Raw genomic sequence first — 21650 nt, 5'->3', positions numbered from 1 at the left:
GAGGGAACCGAGGGATCTCTCTCCGAACGGCTTCCGATATACACGGCTAGCGAATATCTGGCGCCTGTTTGCGAAGCCTTTAACGGCGTTGAAATCGTCGCTCTTAAAGGATCTTTTTGCGCTTTGCTATTAGCCTCGTGACGGTTGCCTGGCGAGACACGTGCTCGTCGCGCATGTCAGGTCCCCTACGATGTTCGGAGAGCTAAAGGATTTCTTGTTCTTGTTCCATTCGAAAATTTCAGTCTTGATAGATCCGCGTATTCGCGCGAATCCAAATATTCATGGTCCTTCTCAAGTTGGTATAAGTTAGTCCAAATTAGGAAGATGTTGGTAAGAGAACTATTACGGATGTGCGAACTGTTCGAATCGTATCAGATCAGATTCGACTTGATTCGAATTTAAATTATTCGAACATTTCGAATTTTCGAAATTTAAATAAAAATTTCGCTTATTGACACAATCTTGAAAATTTATATTCTTACACTAATGAGCAATAATAGATATGTAATGAACCGGAGTGAGAAGTCATTTAGACCTCCTTACCTGTCGACTTTTAAAAGAAATCAATTAACGCAGAATTAAATAATTAGGACAAAGTTAGTGAGGTCCTAATATTGATAATTGGGATTCGGCACAGTTTGAAGTTCAATTCACCGCGTACGTCGCAAGTCCGGAAAAGTATTCCATGCGTGTGTTATCACACGTTCAAACATTATTATCCTCTCGTAATTTAAAATTATTTGCACGACTGGCTTGTTAATTAAATTGATGTAATATTCTAACTTTTTAATTTAATTTAATTTTCCTCTAATTTTTTAATGTTTTAATTTACTTAATTGCCACGTCGTGAAATTATTGTCGCGACCTAACAGCCGCTGTAGCAACTGTGAGAATCTCAAGCAGTCGGGTTCATTTGTATCCTGCTAATTTCTGTTGTTTCCGATCGAAAAATGTTGCGAGATAGCTCCGGGCTGAACTTTCGTACAGAGAAATCGAATGCAAATCACTAACCGCGCGAAATACTCGGTCCGTCTCGTGTCATCGGTGTTCTCACGAATGTTACGCGTTCACGTGAAATGCGAGGATGACACGGCGATTATCACAAAAGTTGCAGCGTCTTTTTCTCCTTTTTCTCTCTCCTTGGCGAAAAGTTACGGCGTCGTCGAAAAAACGAGTTGCAGGCGCCTATGGCCACACACCGTAAAGCGGGACAGGTGCATACATATGTGCACCGAAGACACGCACAAATATGATAACGACAAACGAGCGACCGCTATGTAGATACGTGTTGGTTCGCTCTGTATATATATATTTTATAATTAGCCACGGGCTTCTCCTCTTTCTCTCTCTCTCTCTCTCTCTCTCTCTCTCTCTCTCTCTCTCTCTCTGTCTCTCTGTCTCTCTCTTTCTCTCTCAGTCTCTCTGTCTGTCTCTGTCTCTCTCTTCTCGATAAATCAGCGCGCCGCCCAGGCTTAAGACTTAATTAAAAATTTAGTCAAAAACCAATTAGCAGCCACGGCGGATTAACATATTTCTAATTATCTGGCGGACACTTTCGGCCGCCTTATACCACCGGATCGACTACTTGCCATATATGAAGCCGACTCGTCGATGACTGTGCGATACATTCGATCGCGTCGGGCAAACCCCTAGTGGGTTCCCCTGATTTTTTCTTTCTCTTTGTCCTGATTCAATATGATGCCTTATTTGGGGAGAGGGTTACGCCCGATCAATTAGGTCACGGTATTATTTGCAAATTTACGAAGAACGGCTTCGAGTACATATAGCCGCTCTGTTATTTCGCTTATTACGTTAACTTCAATCCTTTTAAAGAGGTTCTAGCGCTAGATTATCAGTACTTTATTGATAAAATCATTTAAGATGATTAAAAAGATAATTCTGTAACAATATTAGCGAGATAAAATTTGTAAATGTGACAATGTACATTTGTTTTTTATATTAAATGTATTGTCATATATTTTAAAAGTGACAAAGTAAAAGTCATTTGATGTCAACATTGATTATGAGAACAAAATATGAATAGAAAATTTAGGGAAGATCGGATAGTTGGCTCAAAGGGGTATGTTGGCCGTATGCTTTGTTTATGTATTTATTATGAGAACAAGGATAGAAACAAACTCACAAAATGTTCTTTCTAGAACATAAGTACTTTTTACTGAGTTTTGTTAAAATTAGAATATTAATATTACAGTTAAAAAATAAAAAGAAAACTAATTTAGGAGCAGCAAAGCACATTTTTCAGCATCTTGAAATTTAGTATTAATACTTTCCGTCATAAATAAATAAACTTTTAAGTGGCGTGTTATTACTTAGCATGAAGTTCCTTGTAAATGTATCATACACTGTTTTCGGCGATAAAAGCAATTTTCATTCATAAAATAACTGAAATCTAGCACTAGCGGACTAGTGCTTAAAGTTGGCCCATAATTAAAGCTCGTAAGAGAGACCGTAGAGATTTCTTGCGAAGACTCTGGAATTACTAACTGGGATACATATTTTATATGTGGCCTTCTTATCATGAGTTGTTAACCAACCCTGTACAAAAGCGAGATAGCCACGTGCAATATATTCCGTTTTACACACAAATATGTCAAATTAGAAGAAATTTGTTGTATTATAAAGGTTCTACATATGCTTGTACAATACAACTTTGCAATTAAGTATCTCGGAAATAATACGTTATATAATAACAAAAATTATAGAAATTTTTGTTATGCACTTTGTTGTATCAATTTTTTTATCATGCATATATTATAGATATATCGTATATTTGATTAAATGATAGAATCTCCTTAAAGAGAGTTCTGAGGAAAATTATTTCTCTCGTTCTGTTTTTATTATTTTTTAATAATCACATCCGCACGACCTGGGAGGGAGGGGGTCGTGTCGTGCGCCTCGTATCGAGGGTTGAGAAGATCGACGGGACAGGTAAATACTGAAATCACTTTTATTTCGCTATAATATATATACTTCCATGGATAAATTATCATCTTACATTTATACAGAGCGCATAGGTACGTCTAGAACCTCGCCGTATTCGTAACATTAGCTTTGACTGCCTATGAACGATTCCGTCTCTCTCGATACAAGCTGATACGTAATTTACACTCACTCGCCTCGTTTGCTTTGCACGCGGGAAATTTAACAAGTCTGAAGGGTTCCTGGGTTAAATGAGTAATTACGGAATATACTTGGGGAGAAAGATTAGTAGCTTGTCCTCTTTGCGCGGGATGACTACTAGAAACGTCCACTGATATCCCTAATATTATTTTTTCGAAATTTTACTCCGCGATTTTCCATCCTTCTTTTGAAAGTTTGCTTTGGAAGAATTGAAATAATATTTCTTAATAACACAAGTGGATTTCGCTTGACATGGAAAATGATTTTCAAAGAAATATAAAGAAACTATTTATACATTGCTCCAGTGTTGACTTTTCTTCGAATATTCTCAGACCCGGAATTGTTTGAACGTACCTCGCATGCTCGCGTAGTCCGCGCTTTCAACCGGTCCATATTTAAAATAAATCCGGCAACGGAGATTCTCTTGCTAGGTCCAACGCGGTCTCTCCGACTCGTTAAAATTAACACCCTCGAACACTCCCGCCGCCCTTCGCGATTCCTCCTCTTGACGGCCGAATCGCAGCGTCCTGTACACGTGTGTATATACATACGTACACTCATAATTACCGTACGAACGCGTACCTATTTACACTATGTACATTGATGCGTTCTCTTGAGATCAAAGCGCTGAAGGTGCCCACCGTGGGCGCCGACACGTATCTGCCATATCGTTCTGGAAAAAGTGATGACGATGCTCCTTGAGTTACAGATCTTCGATAGCTTCAGGCTCCTTCTCCTCCCTTTCCACCCCGTGTTGAAATTTAGATTATCCGTACATCGCAGGCGATAAGGCGTTTGGGTTAACGCGCGAGCACGACCGTTCCACGGCCGTTCCCAGCCAATTTCGACTTCCAACGCTAAACGGTGGATTCCGATATCCTTGGCGATTCCGCGGAAGATCGGCTGATCGAACAACCGGTCAGAGATTGAACTAACAAACAAGAGCAACTGAGAACTCTTGGATGATCCTCTCTTCGAAAAAGAAAGCTCATTCGCAGGGCTAGTAATAGCGTGATGTTACCTAAGTGTCGTTTTAACACGCAGTCTGGCTTATAGATTGTTCATCGGCTTTCGAGTCCTTCGATCCTACTCCGACTAGAAATTTATTCTATAGTCTTGATCAAGTTGACTTCAATCAGTTATTTGGTTTATATTAGATGATGTTATCGGATCCTAATTATTAATAATCCTTATTATTATTAAAGTCCTGATTGCCACGCTGCATTATATGATTTATAAGGACCTAATAATATCACAATGTATATTGTATAAACCAGATAATTGATTGGAACCAACCTGATTAAGACCATGGGGTAAATTTCTAATCAAAGTTCTCCAGGATCTTAGACCTTGAAACTCCCGAATTCTTCTTTCCAGATCCTTTCTCGAATCCTTGAGTCTTCGATCTCTGACTTCAGATTTTTCAAGTCCCCCAGCTCTCACTTCCTAGCCCTCATACTTTTGATTGTTTGAGTTCTTCGATCACATTGTCGCGTCTGTCCTGCTTCTCTCTCTCTCTCGTCTCTTCTCGCTTTGACTTCTTAATTATCTCGGAATTTTTAGTTCTCGGATCTTCAAGTTCCTCGAACTTATAGTCCTCGCATTTTCTACTCCCTGGATTCTTGAGTCACCGTATTCCTCAGTCTCTGGATTCTCTTGACTTCCTCGGGCTCACCAACCTCGCATCATCGGATCCTCGGTCTGTGAACGGGTTGTTGGATCGTTAGACGATGACATCGAGAATAACTTGTGTCGTTATTAAGGTCGGTGGCCAGGCGGCCCCATGAACATAGCGGCCGCCGCCGCGGCGTGAGTGTGCCTGGCCATGGCAGCCGCGATGAAGGGTGGCACTCCGGGAGTGCCAGGCGGACCCACCCCGGAGAACATGAGTCCCGAGCCAAAACTGGGGTGCAACAAGGGTCTCGCGGATAGTCTTAGCTTCTCTATTTCCGCCTCCTGCAGCCGCTTCGCCTTGGCCCGTCGGTTTTGAAACCAGATCTTCACCTGGAACACAACGGGCAATGGCGGATCAACGCGTCTGACTATCAAAATCAAATTCTCCGTCGATTCCTCTACCCTTTTCTCCCTCTATCTATTTATCCCTTGTGATAACGTGATCCAACAAGAAATAAACTCGAAGAATCGCTCTAAAATTTTTGACATCCATACGCGGAGTATTTTTCTTCAATAATAATAAATTTTTCAAACTTGTTTTACATTATAAATATATCCTAGGCGGACAAAACTACAGAGGAAAAGTTATAGTAAAAATTACTGTCGAATATTGTAATCTAGCAACAGATCGACATTCGGCAGAAATTTACTATCTTAACTATTTACTATCTTTTATTTCATATGTACTATTTATATCTTAGTAACTGAAATGTGCTACTAAAAAATTTGCTATATTCCAATCGAAATTTACTATGTTTCTTAGCAAGATAGATCTTACTGACAATTTCTCCTTTTCTATTCCTACACTATTAGAAACATAATAAAACGAAAAGAATTTGCATACATAGAAAGAACTATGATATAGATATTCTCTCCGTATATTATGATATTTCTCTGGTTAATGTATGTTTATATCTTCGGGAGAGAGAAATTCTCTGCGTGCGCTAACACGCCATTTGTATCGTGACGTCAGCCGTTTAGCGAACATTGCGCAAGCGTTACGTTGTTGTTGGGCGACGTCGCGTTAAACACCGGATGCAGATTTACTGTCGGTAAACAGCACGCAGCGAGACTCACTGCGTATGCGCTTGTGAATGCGATTAATAAAATTACACGGTAATCCGACAATTAACGCATCACCGAGCGGCCGAGAAGGCGCGACGCGCCTGACAAATAAAAACAACCGCGTGAAACGCACATACGTATGAATTTAGCGCGTCATTAGGCTGGCAAAACGGCTAGCACGAGAAGCATCGGCTCGGTAGTGAGGAATTATCGATGTATCGAGAAATCCGCTACGCTACGACGAGATAACGGGTCGGGTTTGCGCGCGGACGAGCCCGGACTAAACGCTAAATCGCGTTTAATTGTTATTTGCACAGTCGTTCGCGAATTCCTCCGTTTGCGCAGCTGTCACTCTGAATCGCTGGCTAATTTGCGACGGCACTTTGGCCACGCGGAGGAGATGTGGGTATAGGCGAGCTGATGCTCGGCTTACGAAATCGTTCCGCGCCGACGGCGCTTTTAACGAGCGACCGTTTTCGATAATGCGCGCGGGTAACCCTCGCGATACGCGATAATTGTCACGATGTTCTCCGGCACTTTCCGACGCATATCGCCGCAATCCTCTAGGAGATGTCTCAACTCGTGCGGTCGCCTCCAAGTCACTCGCGACAGCGATCTGTCTGAAGTGAGAGACCTTTTACGATCGTGCTTGTCTAACTGCGAGACGTTCGAAGCGAAAGAGCTCTAGCAATTTAATCTTAAGGAAGTGGAGCCTATTTTCTTAGTAGTATTTTCAAATTTTAACAGTATATTAATGGAAACACAGTTTACGCACATATTCAAATAGAAAAATATTGACCATATTCTCTCTGAAGCTGAAATAACCGAAATTAACACTATATTTAAATCAAACACTATATTTAATATAAACGGTTTTAATTAGAGCTATTATAATCAAATGACAAGATCATTGACATTCTAGTTCTCAAGTAATTAATATGTAAAGTACACAATTACTGATAGCAGCTGAAATATGGCAGCTAATTTGTGGAGATCTGGCAATATTCTATATGTTCTTTTCACTTTGTTTCTTAATTAGGTTTCATAGTTTCTTTTTAACCTTGTTGCGATAACAAGCAGTTCTCGGACGTATTGGTTTGATTAGAAATTTTGTTTCAAGAACTTACAAAGTTTTATACATGTTAGATATAAAAGTAGTTGTTGATAAACTCTTAAACTTCACGAATGATATCAATATGTTCCTTGACATATATTATATATTATTAAAAATATCACTACGAATAAGATTCAAATTTTACTCTGCACTCATTGTTTATTAGAAAGTTTATATTAATAAAAGATGTTTTATAAATAGAATGTAATCCGATGCTGCGCGTTAAGAAGTATATGTGCAGACAAGGTGAAGAACTTTGTCTTTACCTTGCAAAGAACCTAATCTGATCTAATCCAACCTAACTTATATCGCTTTAATGTTAACATACTTTGTCAAAAGATGTATATGCACCTTATACATTAAATATATCCTGGGCAATTAGTATTCTTTAATAAATAATTCAAAATTGGTTATTTGCACAATAATAGAGGAATTTCTTGTTTAGTTTGATCTAAGTACACGAGAGTTTTTCTCGTCAGACATTCTGTATACATTTTTTTCAATTCCGCGCAGATTTGTGTATGTTTTGATAACATATGCCAGTATGAACAGTAAGCCAGTAGATACAGAATACGTTAGATTAAGTTAGGATTTTAACGGGGTGGAGGTCTGCTTTATTGTATACATATTTTATGTTAAAAGTTTAAATATTTGTGTTTAAAAAGCAAAACAATAAGAATACTTAGGTACGTGTTCAGACAATGGTACTTTTACCTTACACGAAAAGTGAAAGTAAATTCAAGCGACACGTCTATATTTTCTTGTACTATTCATGAAAAAAGAAATCCCTGACGAAATGATAAGTTAAAACCCATAGAACCAAAGAGGGATGAATGTCGCCGCGGCTCACGAGTATCGTGAGTTGAATTGTGGACATACCTCTTTGTTCGTGGTGAATAATGAGAGGAGGAGTCGTGCGGGCGAAGGAACGGTTCGGCGAGTTAAACGACACGTAGGAGAGATCGGTCGGGGTAATCGTAGCTTATCTAAGCAAATGAATGCGACGTAGCTTCATTTCGGCTGATGCATTGTAACGAATGCGCAAAGTGTATCTTGGCACGCTAACTGGCGCGATAACGACCCGGCTGTTACATATGTCGCGCGAAGAGTGACGATAGTTCAAGCGGAAAGAATCACAGATAAGAATAATAATGTTTATAAAGAGGGAGTAGTCCGCAATTAAAATTCCCTTTTTTCCCGCGCATTGTGACGCGCAAAGAGCGTCTTTAATTGCCGGCGCGCAAGTGACGCCTTCAAGGCAACTGTCATTAACATGTTTGCCGTCGTCTAATAAAATTAATTTAGCAAACGAACCGTGGCGATCTTCATTGATTAAGCGCTCGCTGATCCAAGAATGCTCCCTCGATTTAACGTCAATTTCCGAGAGCTAATGTCTTTTTTCTCAGTCGGCTCACCTCGCGTTTATCAGATAATGAGTAAATACTTCTCTCCTCGTCTTTTCGTTTACGCGTTTCAAGCAAGCTAGATATAATGAATCGATCGTAAACTCGTTTACTATGCGCCTTTACTGCTGAATGTTCGCGTAGAAGTGTTTGCGTAAAATTTGTGCGTATTAATCTGTCACTGTTACGTCATTGAGACTCCTCGAGTCTTGCCTAGAGGGTTAATTGCTCGTGTATCGCGACCCGGGCGACTCACCTGCGTCTCCGTGAGCTGAAGAGAATTCGAGAACTCCGCTCTTTCGGCTATCGTCAGGTACTGCTTCTCGCGAAACTTTTTCTCCAACGACAACAGCTGCGAGGTCGTGAATGGCGTTCGTGGCTTTCGATTTGGCTTATGCTTCCGGAGGGTACATCTCACCGGGCCTGGTCCGGGTCCCGGCAACCTTAGCTCTCCTGAAACCCAATAGAGGATACATGTTCAGATGAGTCCAATTCCCATCCTGGACTTCAAGCAGAGCCGCTTTCACAAGAGAGAGCTTTTGTATATACCCCTTGTCCACAACCTTGCTTTAATCTTTAAGCCATAATAAATTGACCAACCATAGTTGATTATCTTAAAAATAATAAACTGTGGTTGGTCAATTTCTTACGGTTAAAGCAAGGTTGTGGACAAAGGGTTAAAGATAAATCGTTAACAAAATCCTATCCCTAAAGGGAGGCTTTTAGCGCAGAGAAGATGCAGTATATGTGACTTATGTATAATATAATAAAGATAAAGAAACCTGCTTATGGAATAGGCATATGTAGTACGGAATAGGAGCATATTTTTTCTATAAAACACTGCAGCAACCGCTGCAAGTTGCATTTGTTATAAAACTCATCATATATAACGCTGAACTCCGGACGAGAAGTGTATATGAAGATATAAACGATCTTCTATTTTCATCTCGAATGAAAGTTAGATATTGTGGCAATCAAGTTGCATGTTTGTTTAAGGCAAGTTCATTAATATTTATATTCAACGTACGCTCTTAATACAATTATCTTAATTATTATCCTAAACTGACATCTGGAGTCATTTCAACCCTACCTGATTTTGAATTTTGAATTACCCGCGAACTAGTAGAATGAAGACTTGATTCACGCGCAAAAATTATAGTTGGCGGGAATATAAAGATTAAACACTCTATTGAGTCAGTTCAATTGCCTGTCATATAACAAAAAAATTGCTATGAAGTTGTTTTTGATTCTAATCAAATTGACAGATCAAGAAAGGTGTAATCTAAAGATGTCATCTCCTATCGGTATTTTACTATTTCTCAGATATTTTTTCCCTTAAAGAAGACTTTAAGTGGTGCATTATGAATCACCAATCTTGTTTAATTAATAACTAAAAATCTACATGGTAATTTGTTAAATAATAAAAGACTTTTTCATTCACTTTGACCTAATATACAAGTATACTGTGATAGACGTCGCTGCGATAGACGTCCCAGCTTATCTACCATATTACGTTGTAATCATTCACTATTTTTCTTTAATTAATAACTCGAAAATTGATGTGGTCGTTTAAAAATGTTAGAGGAATTTTATATTCAGTTTGATGAGTTCTGTTTGTATGCAATAATTATGTATTAGAAAGTTAAAATGTACATTTGCATTGTATCAATGTTAATTTGCAAAAAGGTATTTCACAACTGGTTCCGTGCGTGTTATCCTAATATAAAGGTTCTCACAGAGAGAAACGGAAGATAACGTTAAAGCGAGATTGAAGAGTAGGCGTCGGGCGCGAAAAGTTTATTTAGTTGAGACGCACGACCGGCCATTCTGTAGCGCGAGATGCGGAGGTTTCATTGGGAAATCACTTAATATCAACTTCGCCTACTCTCGTCGGTCAAATTAATCTGACGCCTCTTTTCTGCGCGAGTGCGCGCGAAAATGAGAAGTGACGGATTAAAGTTACATCACTCCGCGACGTTCGCCTTGCTATCTAACGTGGTTGGAAAAACAGAGTATAATAATGACATCCGCGGACATTCGTATTCGTACCATTAAAACGGCAGTTCGTCCACCGTCTGGGGGCGCGCGAGCTTCGACCGATAATTAACGTCGAATGTGCGACGTTAGCCGTTAATTTACGAGCGCGCGTTCTGCCCCGGCGAAACGCGTCCTGCTCATAGGTTTCGCATGATGAAGCGATTACGGTCCCACAACGGCGCGGCGACGACGACGACGACGACGACGACGAGGGCGCAAATTAAATCATAAAAAATAAATCGCACTCGAGTGGCCGGCGAACGGCGCCTAATTATCGAGCCATCATCCCGGTCTCCGGTGCATCCGGCGCGCATGATTATCATCGGCCGTCAGTTGTTTACGATCAGTTCATGTGCGCGCAATTAGTTGATACCGCATAAAGTCTCACCACCTCTTCTCGATATCTTATCGACATTCACGTCGATAGCGGTCGCATTCCTTGTGTCGATCGTTTGTAAATTTTTCACACGGCACGACTCGAGGAAGGTAAAGGGAACGCGATTACTTTGCCGGACATTTTTACATTATAAAGGAAACTGTCGATATCCACGTGTTGTTTCTTTTCCTTCTTTCCCGATGGAAGATAACAGACTGATGATAGCCAGTCTAGCGATATCGACGTGTTATTTTAATTAGTCGGGATTTAATTTTCTATTCAAAAATGATATCAAACCTTCTTTTTCACTTTGAAAGTACCAGGATAGAAATGTAATTAGCCGACCTGAGTCTAAAATTAGTAACTAGCTAGTACAGGTTAGAATAAACTTTTAGTTCGTTGCTACTTCGTTACGGACTGATTATTCATAGAAACGTGTAATCGATTCTGTGGTCTATATAGTCATTGTGTCCAGCCATTGCGTATCAAGTACAATAGAGTATCTGAGTCGAAATTTTAATCCTACTTTCAATCTGAATTCTATAACATCTGTAGATTCTGAAGGATCAATGTATGTTTAATATTCATGGAAACTAAAACCCTACTAAGCACCTTAAAAGCAATGAAATGTCACCTATAGATGTTCTAAGAAGAATCTCTTTATAAGTGTTTGAAATTCTACATAACCATAATAAAATAATGCGATATAAAAACTGCATTATGTTAGTATCCAGTGTTCCCTTAAACTACTTCCAAAGGATACCTCTAAGTTAAATAATCTTCCTCCTCTGATGTTAGTCAGATGCTCTCACCTCTGATATAATGAAAAAAGTTAGACCATGAGTACAGCGGGCGCTGCAAGTGCTTTGTAGCGTTTTTACTTCTCTCTCTTTCTTCATTCGAATCCGAGGAATAGAACAAGAAGGAGAAACGCTGCGCAGCATTTGTAGCGGTTGTTGGACCGCACCCAATATAACATAATTGTAATCTCTTAGTTATCAAAGAACAACTATCAGCTTTCAGTGACAATTTTAATACACTGAGATTTTAATATATAAAGCCCTACTATAGAAGTAAATGTGCCATAAATTAATACCAGCATTTTAGGGTTAAGAACCAAATTTGATGTATAAGAACGAAAAATCTTGTTTGTTTCAACCAAAGTTTACGTTTGGTTGTGTCATCATTGCGTTACAATCGTTTCTTCTCCGTGTATAATTGGACATATCATTTTCCCGCGATTGTCCCACCGTTTCCGCTCTAAATGAGCAACTCGACGGACAGAGAAGCGAGAGTAATTGACATCTTGTAGCAGCGCTGTTGGCGTCGCTCAGACGTGAGGTTACATCTTTCGATTTTGCCCGGCCGCGCGTTGCCATCGTGAAAAAGCGTTTTCGATATCCAGCTCGGGAGGAGAACGGAGAACGAACGATGACGATTTCGCGACGGCGAGGGGCAGCGGAAGAGACAGGAGGAGAGGAGGGGGGGCACGCGCAGATTCCGTGCGCTAATTAACGATCGGTCGGCTTACAAAAAAGGCGCGGACCGCCGGCATTGTCGGTCGGATCGGTCGCGACACCGGTATTACGTCTTCCATTCTCGTTGCGCTTCGCATTACTCGTTTCGTGTGTCGCCCGTGGAAGTCGTGGATGAGAGGGTGAGGAGGGAGGCGCGGGTTTCACGCACATCTAACCGATCAATACGTTCTCCTCCCGGGAGGCTAATTAATTTCCGCCAATTAAATACTTATGCAGCCTTCAAAAGCGGCGGATCCGCTCGCAGTCAACTCGCGTCGCTTTCTTTCGCGCTTAAGGACATCGTATGTGGGTCGTGACAACGCGACGCAATATTTTACTAACGTGTGTTCCGCTAATTACACTTGATTGCCCGCCGTTGACATTTCATTATTTCGTTGAAGTAATTACACTGGGAGTCGTCGATTTCCGACTGAATGAATTATTAATGAGGCTAACACTCGCGTTATGAAGCTATTAATTTCTCCACAACAGAGAAGGAGAGAGACGATGCTTTCGTAACGACGTTAACGTTGAATGTCTGCAACGATGATTTACACACGGAGGAAACATTGTATTAAAAATTATACAACAAAATTTTTGTAACGCTGAACCATGTAGAAATTATGACCGGAATTATTACGCGTAAAAGAGAAAAGATATGATGCACATAACATAATCACGAATATTTAATTGTGAGCAACATAGTTGCATCACCATAGTTATCCTTTTGTGATGATAATGTGTATAGTTTATACGACTCAATTGCTGTGATACATCAACTACATCAATATTGCGTGTGATCTGTTTGTGGAAACCAGAAATCAGTTAGAATGATATTTACTATGGATACATTCTGGTTGGAGCAACCAAATATCATTGCTAACGTCAGTAACATCAGTAACTCAGCAATTGAGTTTGCAGCAACTATATAATCAATTGATCTATATTTTATAATTGAATCTGGTTGACACTACCATTTATGTATGGATGGTAAAATTTATTATTTCTATAGTAATTTATACAAAAAGAAAGTATTGTAGAAAAAATTACAACATAATTTTTGTAATCTCGGAGAATGAGTATTGGATAAAAATTTATAAGAAAAATCATAATTAACAAATAGCATAATTTTCATATCAAATAGTCCAATAAGAGCCATCATTGATCTTAGTGCTGGAAGAAGATTTTACTGGAAAAGATAATAGTCTATAAATATTATAAAAATTATAAAATCAAAATATTGTGTACGTTTCAATCTCACTTTGGACCATATTAATTTTTGTTATTTATTTTATTATTTCATATAGCATAATTTTCAGCAAATCGACTGAAACGAAAAAAAAAAGAAATATATCCTGTCTCCATCTGCACTAACATTCGCGGAGAATTCGGAAACGTGATGACTTGTCCGGCTCGACACGCATCCGTATCCTCAATAGGCCTTGAAGATTTTGCGAAAAAAAGCGAGTAACACATCGCGAATCTGCACGCGGAGCCGGACAATCTGTCGTTACGTCGACCGACGTCGCTTCCATTCACGCGGGTAACATAGCGATTTCATGTCGCTCGGCCGAAGTTAGCCATGCCGCGCACGTAACCGATCAATATGTTCTTCTTGACTGCTAATTAATTTCTGTTAATTACCCGATCGCTGAAACACGCACGCGAATGGCTGCACCGCCGTAACGACCGCACGGCCGCACGGATAGGTATACGTACGTTCTCTTTTGCGCCCGAGGCTGTAAATTTTTCGGACAGCCGAATACGACGGTAAAGATTAGTCCGGATCGTTAAGACGTCAAATAAATTTAATTTACCGCTTTAACCCGATGTTCGACTTTACATCAGCTTAATCGAAGATTTGAAGGTTCCGTGTGTGGCTGAGAGATGAGCTCTCTAAATTTCTTGGAGAGAAATCTCACTCAAAACGAGTGCAAATTCATTGGAAGCGATAGTGAAATTACGAGAGTGTATATTCAACTCAGACCGTGTAGTGGATTTCTAATTCATACGAGTATCTATATGAATATTTCAGCCGCTTGACAAATTGATCGAGTTACAAAGGAATACATCGGACTCACTTTTCAACCTCGAATGAAAATATTTATTCGACGTTTCAGAATGGAACACTCACTCGATTTCGAGTGACTCAGCTGTCACTCTACTTTTCGAGTGAAACTCCATCTGAAGAAATTTAAAGAATAAGTTGTAATACTATACGTGTACTGAAACTATAAACCTTAAATTCGGATAAAATATTGCAAAGTGTAAAATATTTCACTTTTCAATAATCTTGCTTTTATTCCGATAGACTTGTGTACATAAACTGAGCGTATCATAACTGCAAAGATTTGACCAGAAAAGGATGTCCTGTTAGTGCAAGCGTTCCATCTTCGTTTAGATTTCTTCAATAGGAATCAAATTAGACAAAGATCGAGCGCTTGTGGTCAATAGAAGAGGAATATAGCTGTCCTTCAAATCTTGTCTTCAAACCTCTTATGAGAAGATGCAGTCTATGTATCCAGAGTGTCTGACAATTAATGATCCATCCGTTATGTGTAGACAGATCTCATCAAACTGAACACAAAATTTCTCTACTACTTGGCAAACAATTATGAAAAATTTTGAATTATTAATTCAAGAAGATTCGTGAATGCACGAACTGTGATAGCGACGTCTGCCGTTGTGTTTGTACTTTCGATCAAAGTGAGCAAAACAGTACAAGTACATATGATTCGGCATTATCGTGTTTTTACTTGTGTCAAGTACATTTATTATTGAGAGAGAGAGAGAGAGAGAGAGAGAGAGAGAGAGAGGAAACAAAACACATAAATGTATTGAAATTACAAACAAATGATTGCCAAATATTACCAAACATTTGACTGATCCCATTTTAACCAAGTTATTTTCCGATGTATCAAATTTTCGTTCCAGCAAAAAAATTATTTCTTAGTACCATACATTTTACGCATTTTCATTGTGTTAAAATATTTATAACTCTGTGCAATCAATAACTTTAACTAACTGTAAACTTTATGGGAAAAAGTCACAGTATTTTATCGGTCCATTTTTTAAGTACGACAGTCCCTTAATAGTTGACTGATATCAGCCGTTTTCGGGTTAATAACACGAAGTCCAAGTTCACATGAATAGCTGCAGAAAATACGAGATCGCGAGACATGAGTGTCATCGTTGTACGACCAGCTGCTTTTGCCCCTCGTGGACGGATGCTGAATTTTGAAGATGCCGAGGAGATATGCGCTAGCATGCGGACGGGCTTCGCGTCGGGCCGTTAGAACGGTCGTTGGCGGGTAATTACGTCCACGGAATGATGAATCGTCCGAAATATTTTGTAGAACATCATTGGATGCGAGATGGGCGTCGTTAATTCATTCCTGCGCGCGCAATCCAGATAAATGCGCACGGGCCAGCGGCGCTCGAGCGTTATAAATGACGTCCGTATTCATAATTTTCGAAACGCCGCCGCCTAGCGACAGGCCGCGGGATTATCGGTTATATGAGCCGCATATCACACTTCGCGATAACTGTCCACGATGCGAAGGGAGGGAGAGGGGCGAGGAGAGCCGGTGGGAACGGGCTAATAAGTTTCTCTATTCGATTTTTTAGGTCACGGCATTTCCGTGCGTGGAAGACACGACGTGTCATCATCATTGCATTGCGACGTCTCGGAGATCGCGACCCCGGAAAACAACGCGTATTTTTACTTCAAGAACCGCAAGATATATTTCGCGAATCTGAAATATTACACTCTTGAATTGGCATCTCGGAATCTTCCGCGATACCAATAACTTACACAAAAATACTGTGTAAGCTAATTGAAATCCAATTTAATTTCCCAAAGAAATTATGGATTTTGGTTGGAAAATCTACACAGACTCATATTGGAAGCGCTACCTTTCAAAGGTGCAATTCAAATTGAGGAACTCGAACGGATCCTATATGTCCTCCCCAAAATTTTCCTACATGTTTCTGCTTTTCACATTTTATATTAAAATAAAAAAAAAATCTTTTCATTGTAGCTAGGATAGTTTAAATAAAATCAAATTAAGGGAAATATACGACCAGAGCCGCTAGATATTAGTGCCAATAATGAATTTTTATAAAAAGATAATATATTATTTAACAGTGTAAACACACGCGCCTAACATTTTTTAGTTTTTACAGTATATGTAGTAAATCAACCTTCTACGTCAAACTCAATTCTGAATCCCCCCTATTTATTATATTTTAATTAATTTTCTTTTTTTAAATTCCTAATAGAGCATTTATTTTTGATTCCTATTAAACTTTAGTATATTTTCACCTAAAATAAACATAAGAATTTAAATTGCGATAAATGTGCCTCTGAGTCCAAATTGTTATGACGCGGCGTTCCGTTCGGAAAATGGGCTGATTCAGGTTCGAATTCTGGCTAAGGCAAATTTTAGAGGAAATAAAAAATGAATGCGTTATTGGGATTAAGTTTCACTTAATTAAATTCTATTCCAATCATTGCTTTTTTAATATATTATTTAGTTTAAATATAATTTGCAATGTTGATTCTGGTAATGTTCCTCCAAAATTTAGCTTCGAATATCGATATTGTATTGTACGTAAAAATGTCGCTGACAACAAAAATTTTTGCAATTATTATCGGACTTGCCAGCGAAACGAATGCATAATCATCCCTTGAGACGCGATCGATTTCGTGACGGCTGAGAGCCTTCGACCGGTCAAGTATAGTTCAGCTTGAACTTCTTATTTAAAATACCATCGGCTGACAAAAGCCGCCGTAATTAGCCGGCTTCCTCGTAAGTGAACAATCATCTCGCAGCAAAAGCGACGGCGCTGCGAACTCGGACGCAATGACGGTGCATACCGAGCTTCTTCGGCGTGCGTCCTAAGTGCTGGGGTAATTGGTGTCGCGTACCAATCGTGGAAAGAAGACAGGGAAGACAAATCGCGAGGGGATCGCAGGGACGAGGAGGTTCGGGCAAGGAAGAAGGGTAGGCCGAGGCGATCGGTTTTGTTGTTATTGTTCATAAAAAGCACCGCCGAACGACGCCGCGCGGGAAGCTGAATGCGCCACGTTAAACTTAACAGACCACCTTAACAAGAGCACTTTTTACCCGCTGCCTCTTGAATGCATTATGGATGTCGTGAGTTATGTATGACTCTATCATGTCGAACTGTTCGCGATCCCGCTCAGGATCGAGCGAGTGAGCATGGATCTTCCGTTTTCTGCCGATCAATATCTGGAAAAAAAGGCAACGCGACTTGTCCGAGCATACAACCGCTCTTACGCTCTTTCCATCAGCCTCGCGATCGTATCTTTCTAATATAATATCCTCTCTTATTTGCCGATCGCTGTCCGGTGTTCGCCTTAACTCGCGAACCAGTTATATCCGGAGTCTTTGAATTTTGTCAACGTGAACGAGGGCCACGAGTGTTTTACATTCGGCAGATAAGCGTCGTCCACTCTTTTCAAGCGAATCAGTAAAAATGTTTCTGATTGAATCAGCAAAAGGAATGTTTCGCCAATAATCAATGAGTATTCATTGATTTTCGATGGAAACATTCCCACGTTACTGCTCCGTCTTATGTTTCACCGATTTTTATTCATGATACTGATTTTACCTGAATAACCTACAATAATATAAGTATGTTGCACCAACACTGCAGCTTGGATTGTTCGTTATTTCTAATACTAATATGGGGAAACATTTTATCTCGAATAATAATTATTCTGTATAACGTATGATAATACTGTGTATATATATTTATAAGAATTGCGTAAAAAGACAGAATATTCATTGCGTTTTCAGACAGTAATGGAATTATAACCGTGCCAATTACGTTGCATCGCTTGTCATCATTTACAAAGAAACTTATATATAAATAAATTTATCGAATTGATTTTTAGTTCTAAGAAACACACAAAACTTCTGATATTTATAAACTAAATTCGATTCTCAACTTCAAAAATTCTATTAAAATTAAAAAAGAAAAAAAGAATTGGCTTTGTAATATAAATCGAATAAAAGGAAGAGGAGATAAAAGCCTTTAAGAGCCAGGCACAAATGTAGTGCTATTTATCTGCAATAAAATATGCTAATGATTACAATAATAGGATATAATAATACGTTTCGACCCGATTTGGATCCTCTTCAGTAAACAATAAAACAGTTTAACATACACATTTATTCTTTAAATTTTTTAATGTTTTTTAAATTTCCTATACTCTCTTTAAATTATTTTTATATTATAAGTATATCTTGGCAAGACTATTTTATGGTACTTTTTTAGACAGGACTATTACAGTAATTCTTTAGTTAATTAAGTGTTTAAAAGAACTTCAGATTTTAAGGAATAGTTTAGTAATAAAAAATATCACGATTTCTAATCTGTTAAGTGTCGCAGCCAACCGGTCAGCGATGAAATTAATAGCTGTTTGACCTCTAATTTAATCTAACCTACAGAAAATCAGTACAAATTTATATGCAGGATATACATTCTGTTTTAGACTTTTTCGTAACTTTTTCGTAACTTTTATCAGGTAAGCGTTTCTTAAGCTTTTATTTAACAGTCAATCTATCACATCTATTTATCAGTTACAAATATATTATGTGTAAAACTTTTCGTTGTGTGAAACTGTGTAAAACTAAGGTATAGTTTTAATATAGCCTATTTTTCAAGTGTCACATAGTAAACATTCCCATATGCAGAAGTAGAAATAATGATGCCAAGTATTAAAGAATGATTGTGTTCCATATTTTATGCAACATATTTTATAATATTATTATAAAATATTTAACAGAATTTTGAAGTTTATAACAAATTATAAATTTGTGTGTTTTTGTTTAAAATATTGCTTATCCTTCAATTTTTTGATTAAATTCGTATTATGCTTCTACTATTTATAAGATTATACGATTATTAATATTTATTCAAAAATAATAAAAATTATTTTTTTATAAGATAAATAGAACATCCCATTTTTTACTCAACCAATTTCTCTTGCAAAATCTACCTTCAAAAGATTGACATTATATTAGAATTTCTACAGATAAACAGAAATTATTAAGAATACATTATAAAAACCACTTGATATTGCGATTTAATGAAAGCTGCTTTCAGTTTTTTGAATGGTTCTTTATTTTTTTTCAAAAATCCCAAAAATAGTATTCCTAATATCTAAAGTTCTTTTATATCTTCAAGAAAAATTCTCTACGTGTGAAAGTAAGATCTTTCATTGCAAAAATTTGTGTAGTACACAAATTCATCATACGTTGTACTAAATCCAATTTTGTAACAATAGAATGAACAGTTTCCATGCACTTGCATATGTTGATACTATCTATGTTTATTAGTGCATCAATATAATGGGAATAGATGCTACTAAATATCAACAGATTTTTTCAACGAACCTTTATCGACTGCGGTGTTATAAACTGAACCACTAGTTATAAATATTGTATCTCAGTGAAGAAATACGAAATACCGATTGTACCTTAGAGAGCGTGTTATGGAGCAAGCATTCACTCTTACGCTTTCCCATTAGTCGCGCGATCGCGTGTTCTCTTAATATTTCCTCTTACGCGCCAGGTACTATCCGCGTCGCTTTATATCGAGCGCTCAAAGTGTTACTTTCAATTACGCCACATCGAGAGATAAGGCGACGGGCAACCGCTCTTACGCGCTTATACTAGTTCTCGCGTGTCTTCCCAATATTTTCTCCTCGCCGATTTTGCTATCACCGTCGATGTAAGTGGCATTACGTCGTTTCAAACAGCGACTATGTTGCGGCGGAAAATGAGGAATCTCCCGCTGTTTGCGTAAGTTTTCCCGAGTCCGTCAAACATTTCTCGGCCGTTGCTTGTGGAAATATTGATTTTATTAATTATCGCGACTCTCTATACACGAGGATACGACGGAAATGTTGTGAGAATGAGGGAACGTTTCTCTCTCAAAGACACTCAGGGATTACCTCCAAAGCGGCCAAAGCGACGACTTATTCATCCGTGACGGTCCTTCATGTTCTGATTAAGTATATACGTAACAGTAAATAATGCGGCGCGATCTCGAAATTCCTGCGAGCGCGGCATGATATCCGCGCGTAACGAGGAGCTCACGCGCTCGCCGTTTCCGAGAAAGAAAATCTCTAAAACCATTACGGGACCCTCGGGCGAGCGTAAAAGCCGACGCGCGAGGAGCGAAGCTAGGCACGAGGAGCACTCTCGTCTCTTTTCTCTTGCTTTTGCAAGTGCTCGGGCACTCGAGACGAAGTAGCCTGAAGAGGACCACGACGCGACCCATTGTGCAGGAGGTGTCGGTTACACCCTAATGAGGTATTACTCTGATTGTCCATTAAGGCTGGATTTTGACGACGCGATGCGAATTCTTCACGAACGTGACACGAGTCCTTGCACTTCAACGACTACCTCCAATGACTACCTTCCTTCTAAAGGAATCCTCCACAGACGAGCGGTAATGACGGCGGGAAAGTTCATTCCGCACAGAAATTTCTCAAGATGTGGCACAGATTCCGACTTGAGCAGCTAAATTTGTCCCAAAATTAATTATTCCACTTTGGTACTAACGGGGAATCCCATTCTAACCTGAAACATGAGTTCTCTATCTAAAATCAAAACAGAAAAATTAAGAATTCGCCTTTTTTCAGTCGTTAATGCCAATATATAAAAATGTCCCAGAATTTATTCAAATATAGTATTGGTTTCGATTAGAACTCCTAAACTTATTCCAAAATTGGTTGGTCTCGCTATCTTGAAACAGGAATACTATGGAAACTCATGTTTTTTTCTGTTAATACTATCGGTATACTTTCATGGTATCAAATGGGGAATCTCATTCTAATATCAATTATCGTATTTAATAGAATAAAATCTTAAAGAAATAAAATAGTTTAAAACCACTTTGTGTATTTTGCTGAATAAAGAGATCATGTGGAAAGTATATCCTGTTAGACATTAGAATTAAATAATTCTAATATAAAAATAAAAACCAGAAAAAGGATATTGGGGAAACTTTAGATTTTCCACTTAAAATCATATGTTTGAAACATCACATTTTTAATCAGAACCCACAATTATTCTGAGGATATCAATTGGATCCCAAGAAATTGTCTATGCGAGATTTAATCGCGACGATCTTTTTAGGTTCTTTCAGACAAATTATTCGAATACTCTCTTATAATACTCGTAGTGTTAGACTAGGTTAGGTTACGATATAATTGAACTAGAAAACGTATATTTCCGCGATTCGTGTACACTCAGTCGACGACGAGTTCCTACGACCAGCACTAA

The 21650-nt window shown here is 38.7% G+C and overlaps 1 protein-coding gene across 1 annotated transcript in view; it reads right to left on the bottom strand.

Annotated features, from left to right (window-relative positions):
* Positions 1-2966: 2966 nt before the first annotated feature.
* LOC116848332 (homeobox protein HMX1-like) overlaps positions 2967-21650 on the bottom strand; it is a 34010-nt gene continuing 15326 nt past the window's right edge. Inside the window, exons 2-3 of the mRNA XM_032824287.1 lie at positions 8654-8850; positions 2967-5145 (exon numbers count right to left, since the gene is read on the bottom strand). Coding sequence (XP_032680178.1) covers positions 4900-5145; positions 8654-8850 — 443 coding nt within the window. The 3' untranslated portion in view covers positions 2967-4899. The remainder of the gene's footprint in view (positions 5146-8653; positions 8851-21650) is intronic.

This window comes from Odontomachus brunneus, unplaced genomic scaffold (genome assembly GCF_010583005.1).
Source record: "Odontomachus brunneus isolate Ranch 3 - 2012 unplaced genomic scaffold, Obru_v1 Obru_scaffold_093, whole genome shotgun sequence".
NCBI classification, from domain to species: domain Eukaryota; kingdom Metazoa; phylum Arthropoda; class Insecta; order Hymenoptera; family Formicidae; genus Odontomachus; species Odontomachus brunneus.
This window is presented reverse-complemented; position numbering and strand designations above follow the sequence as displayed.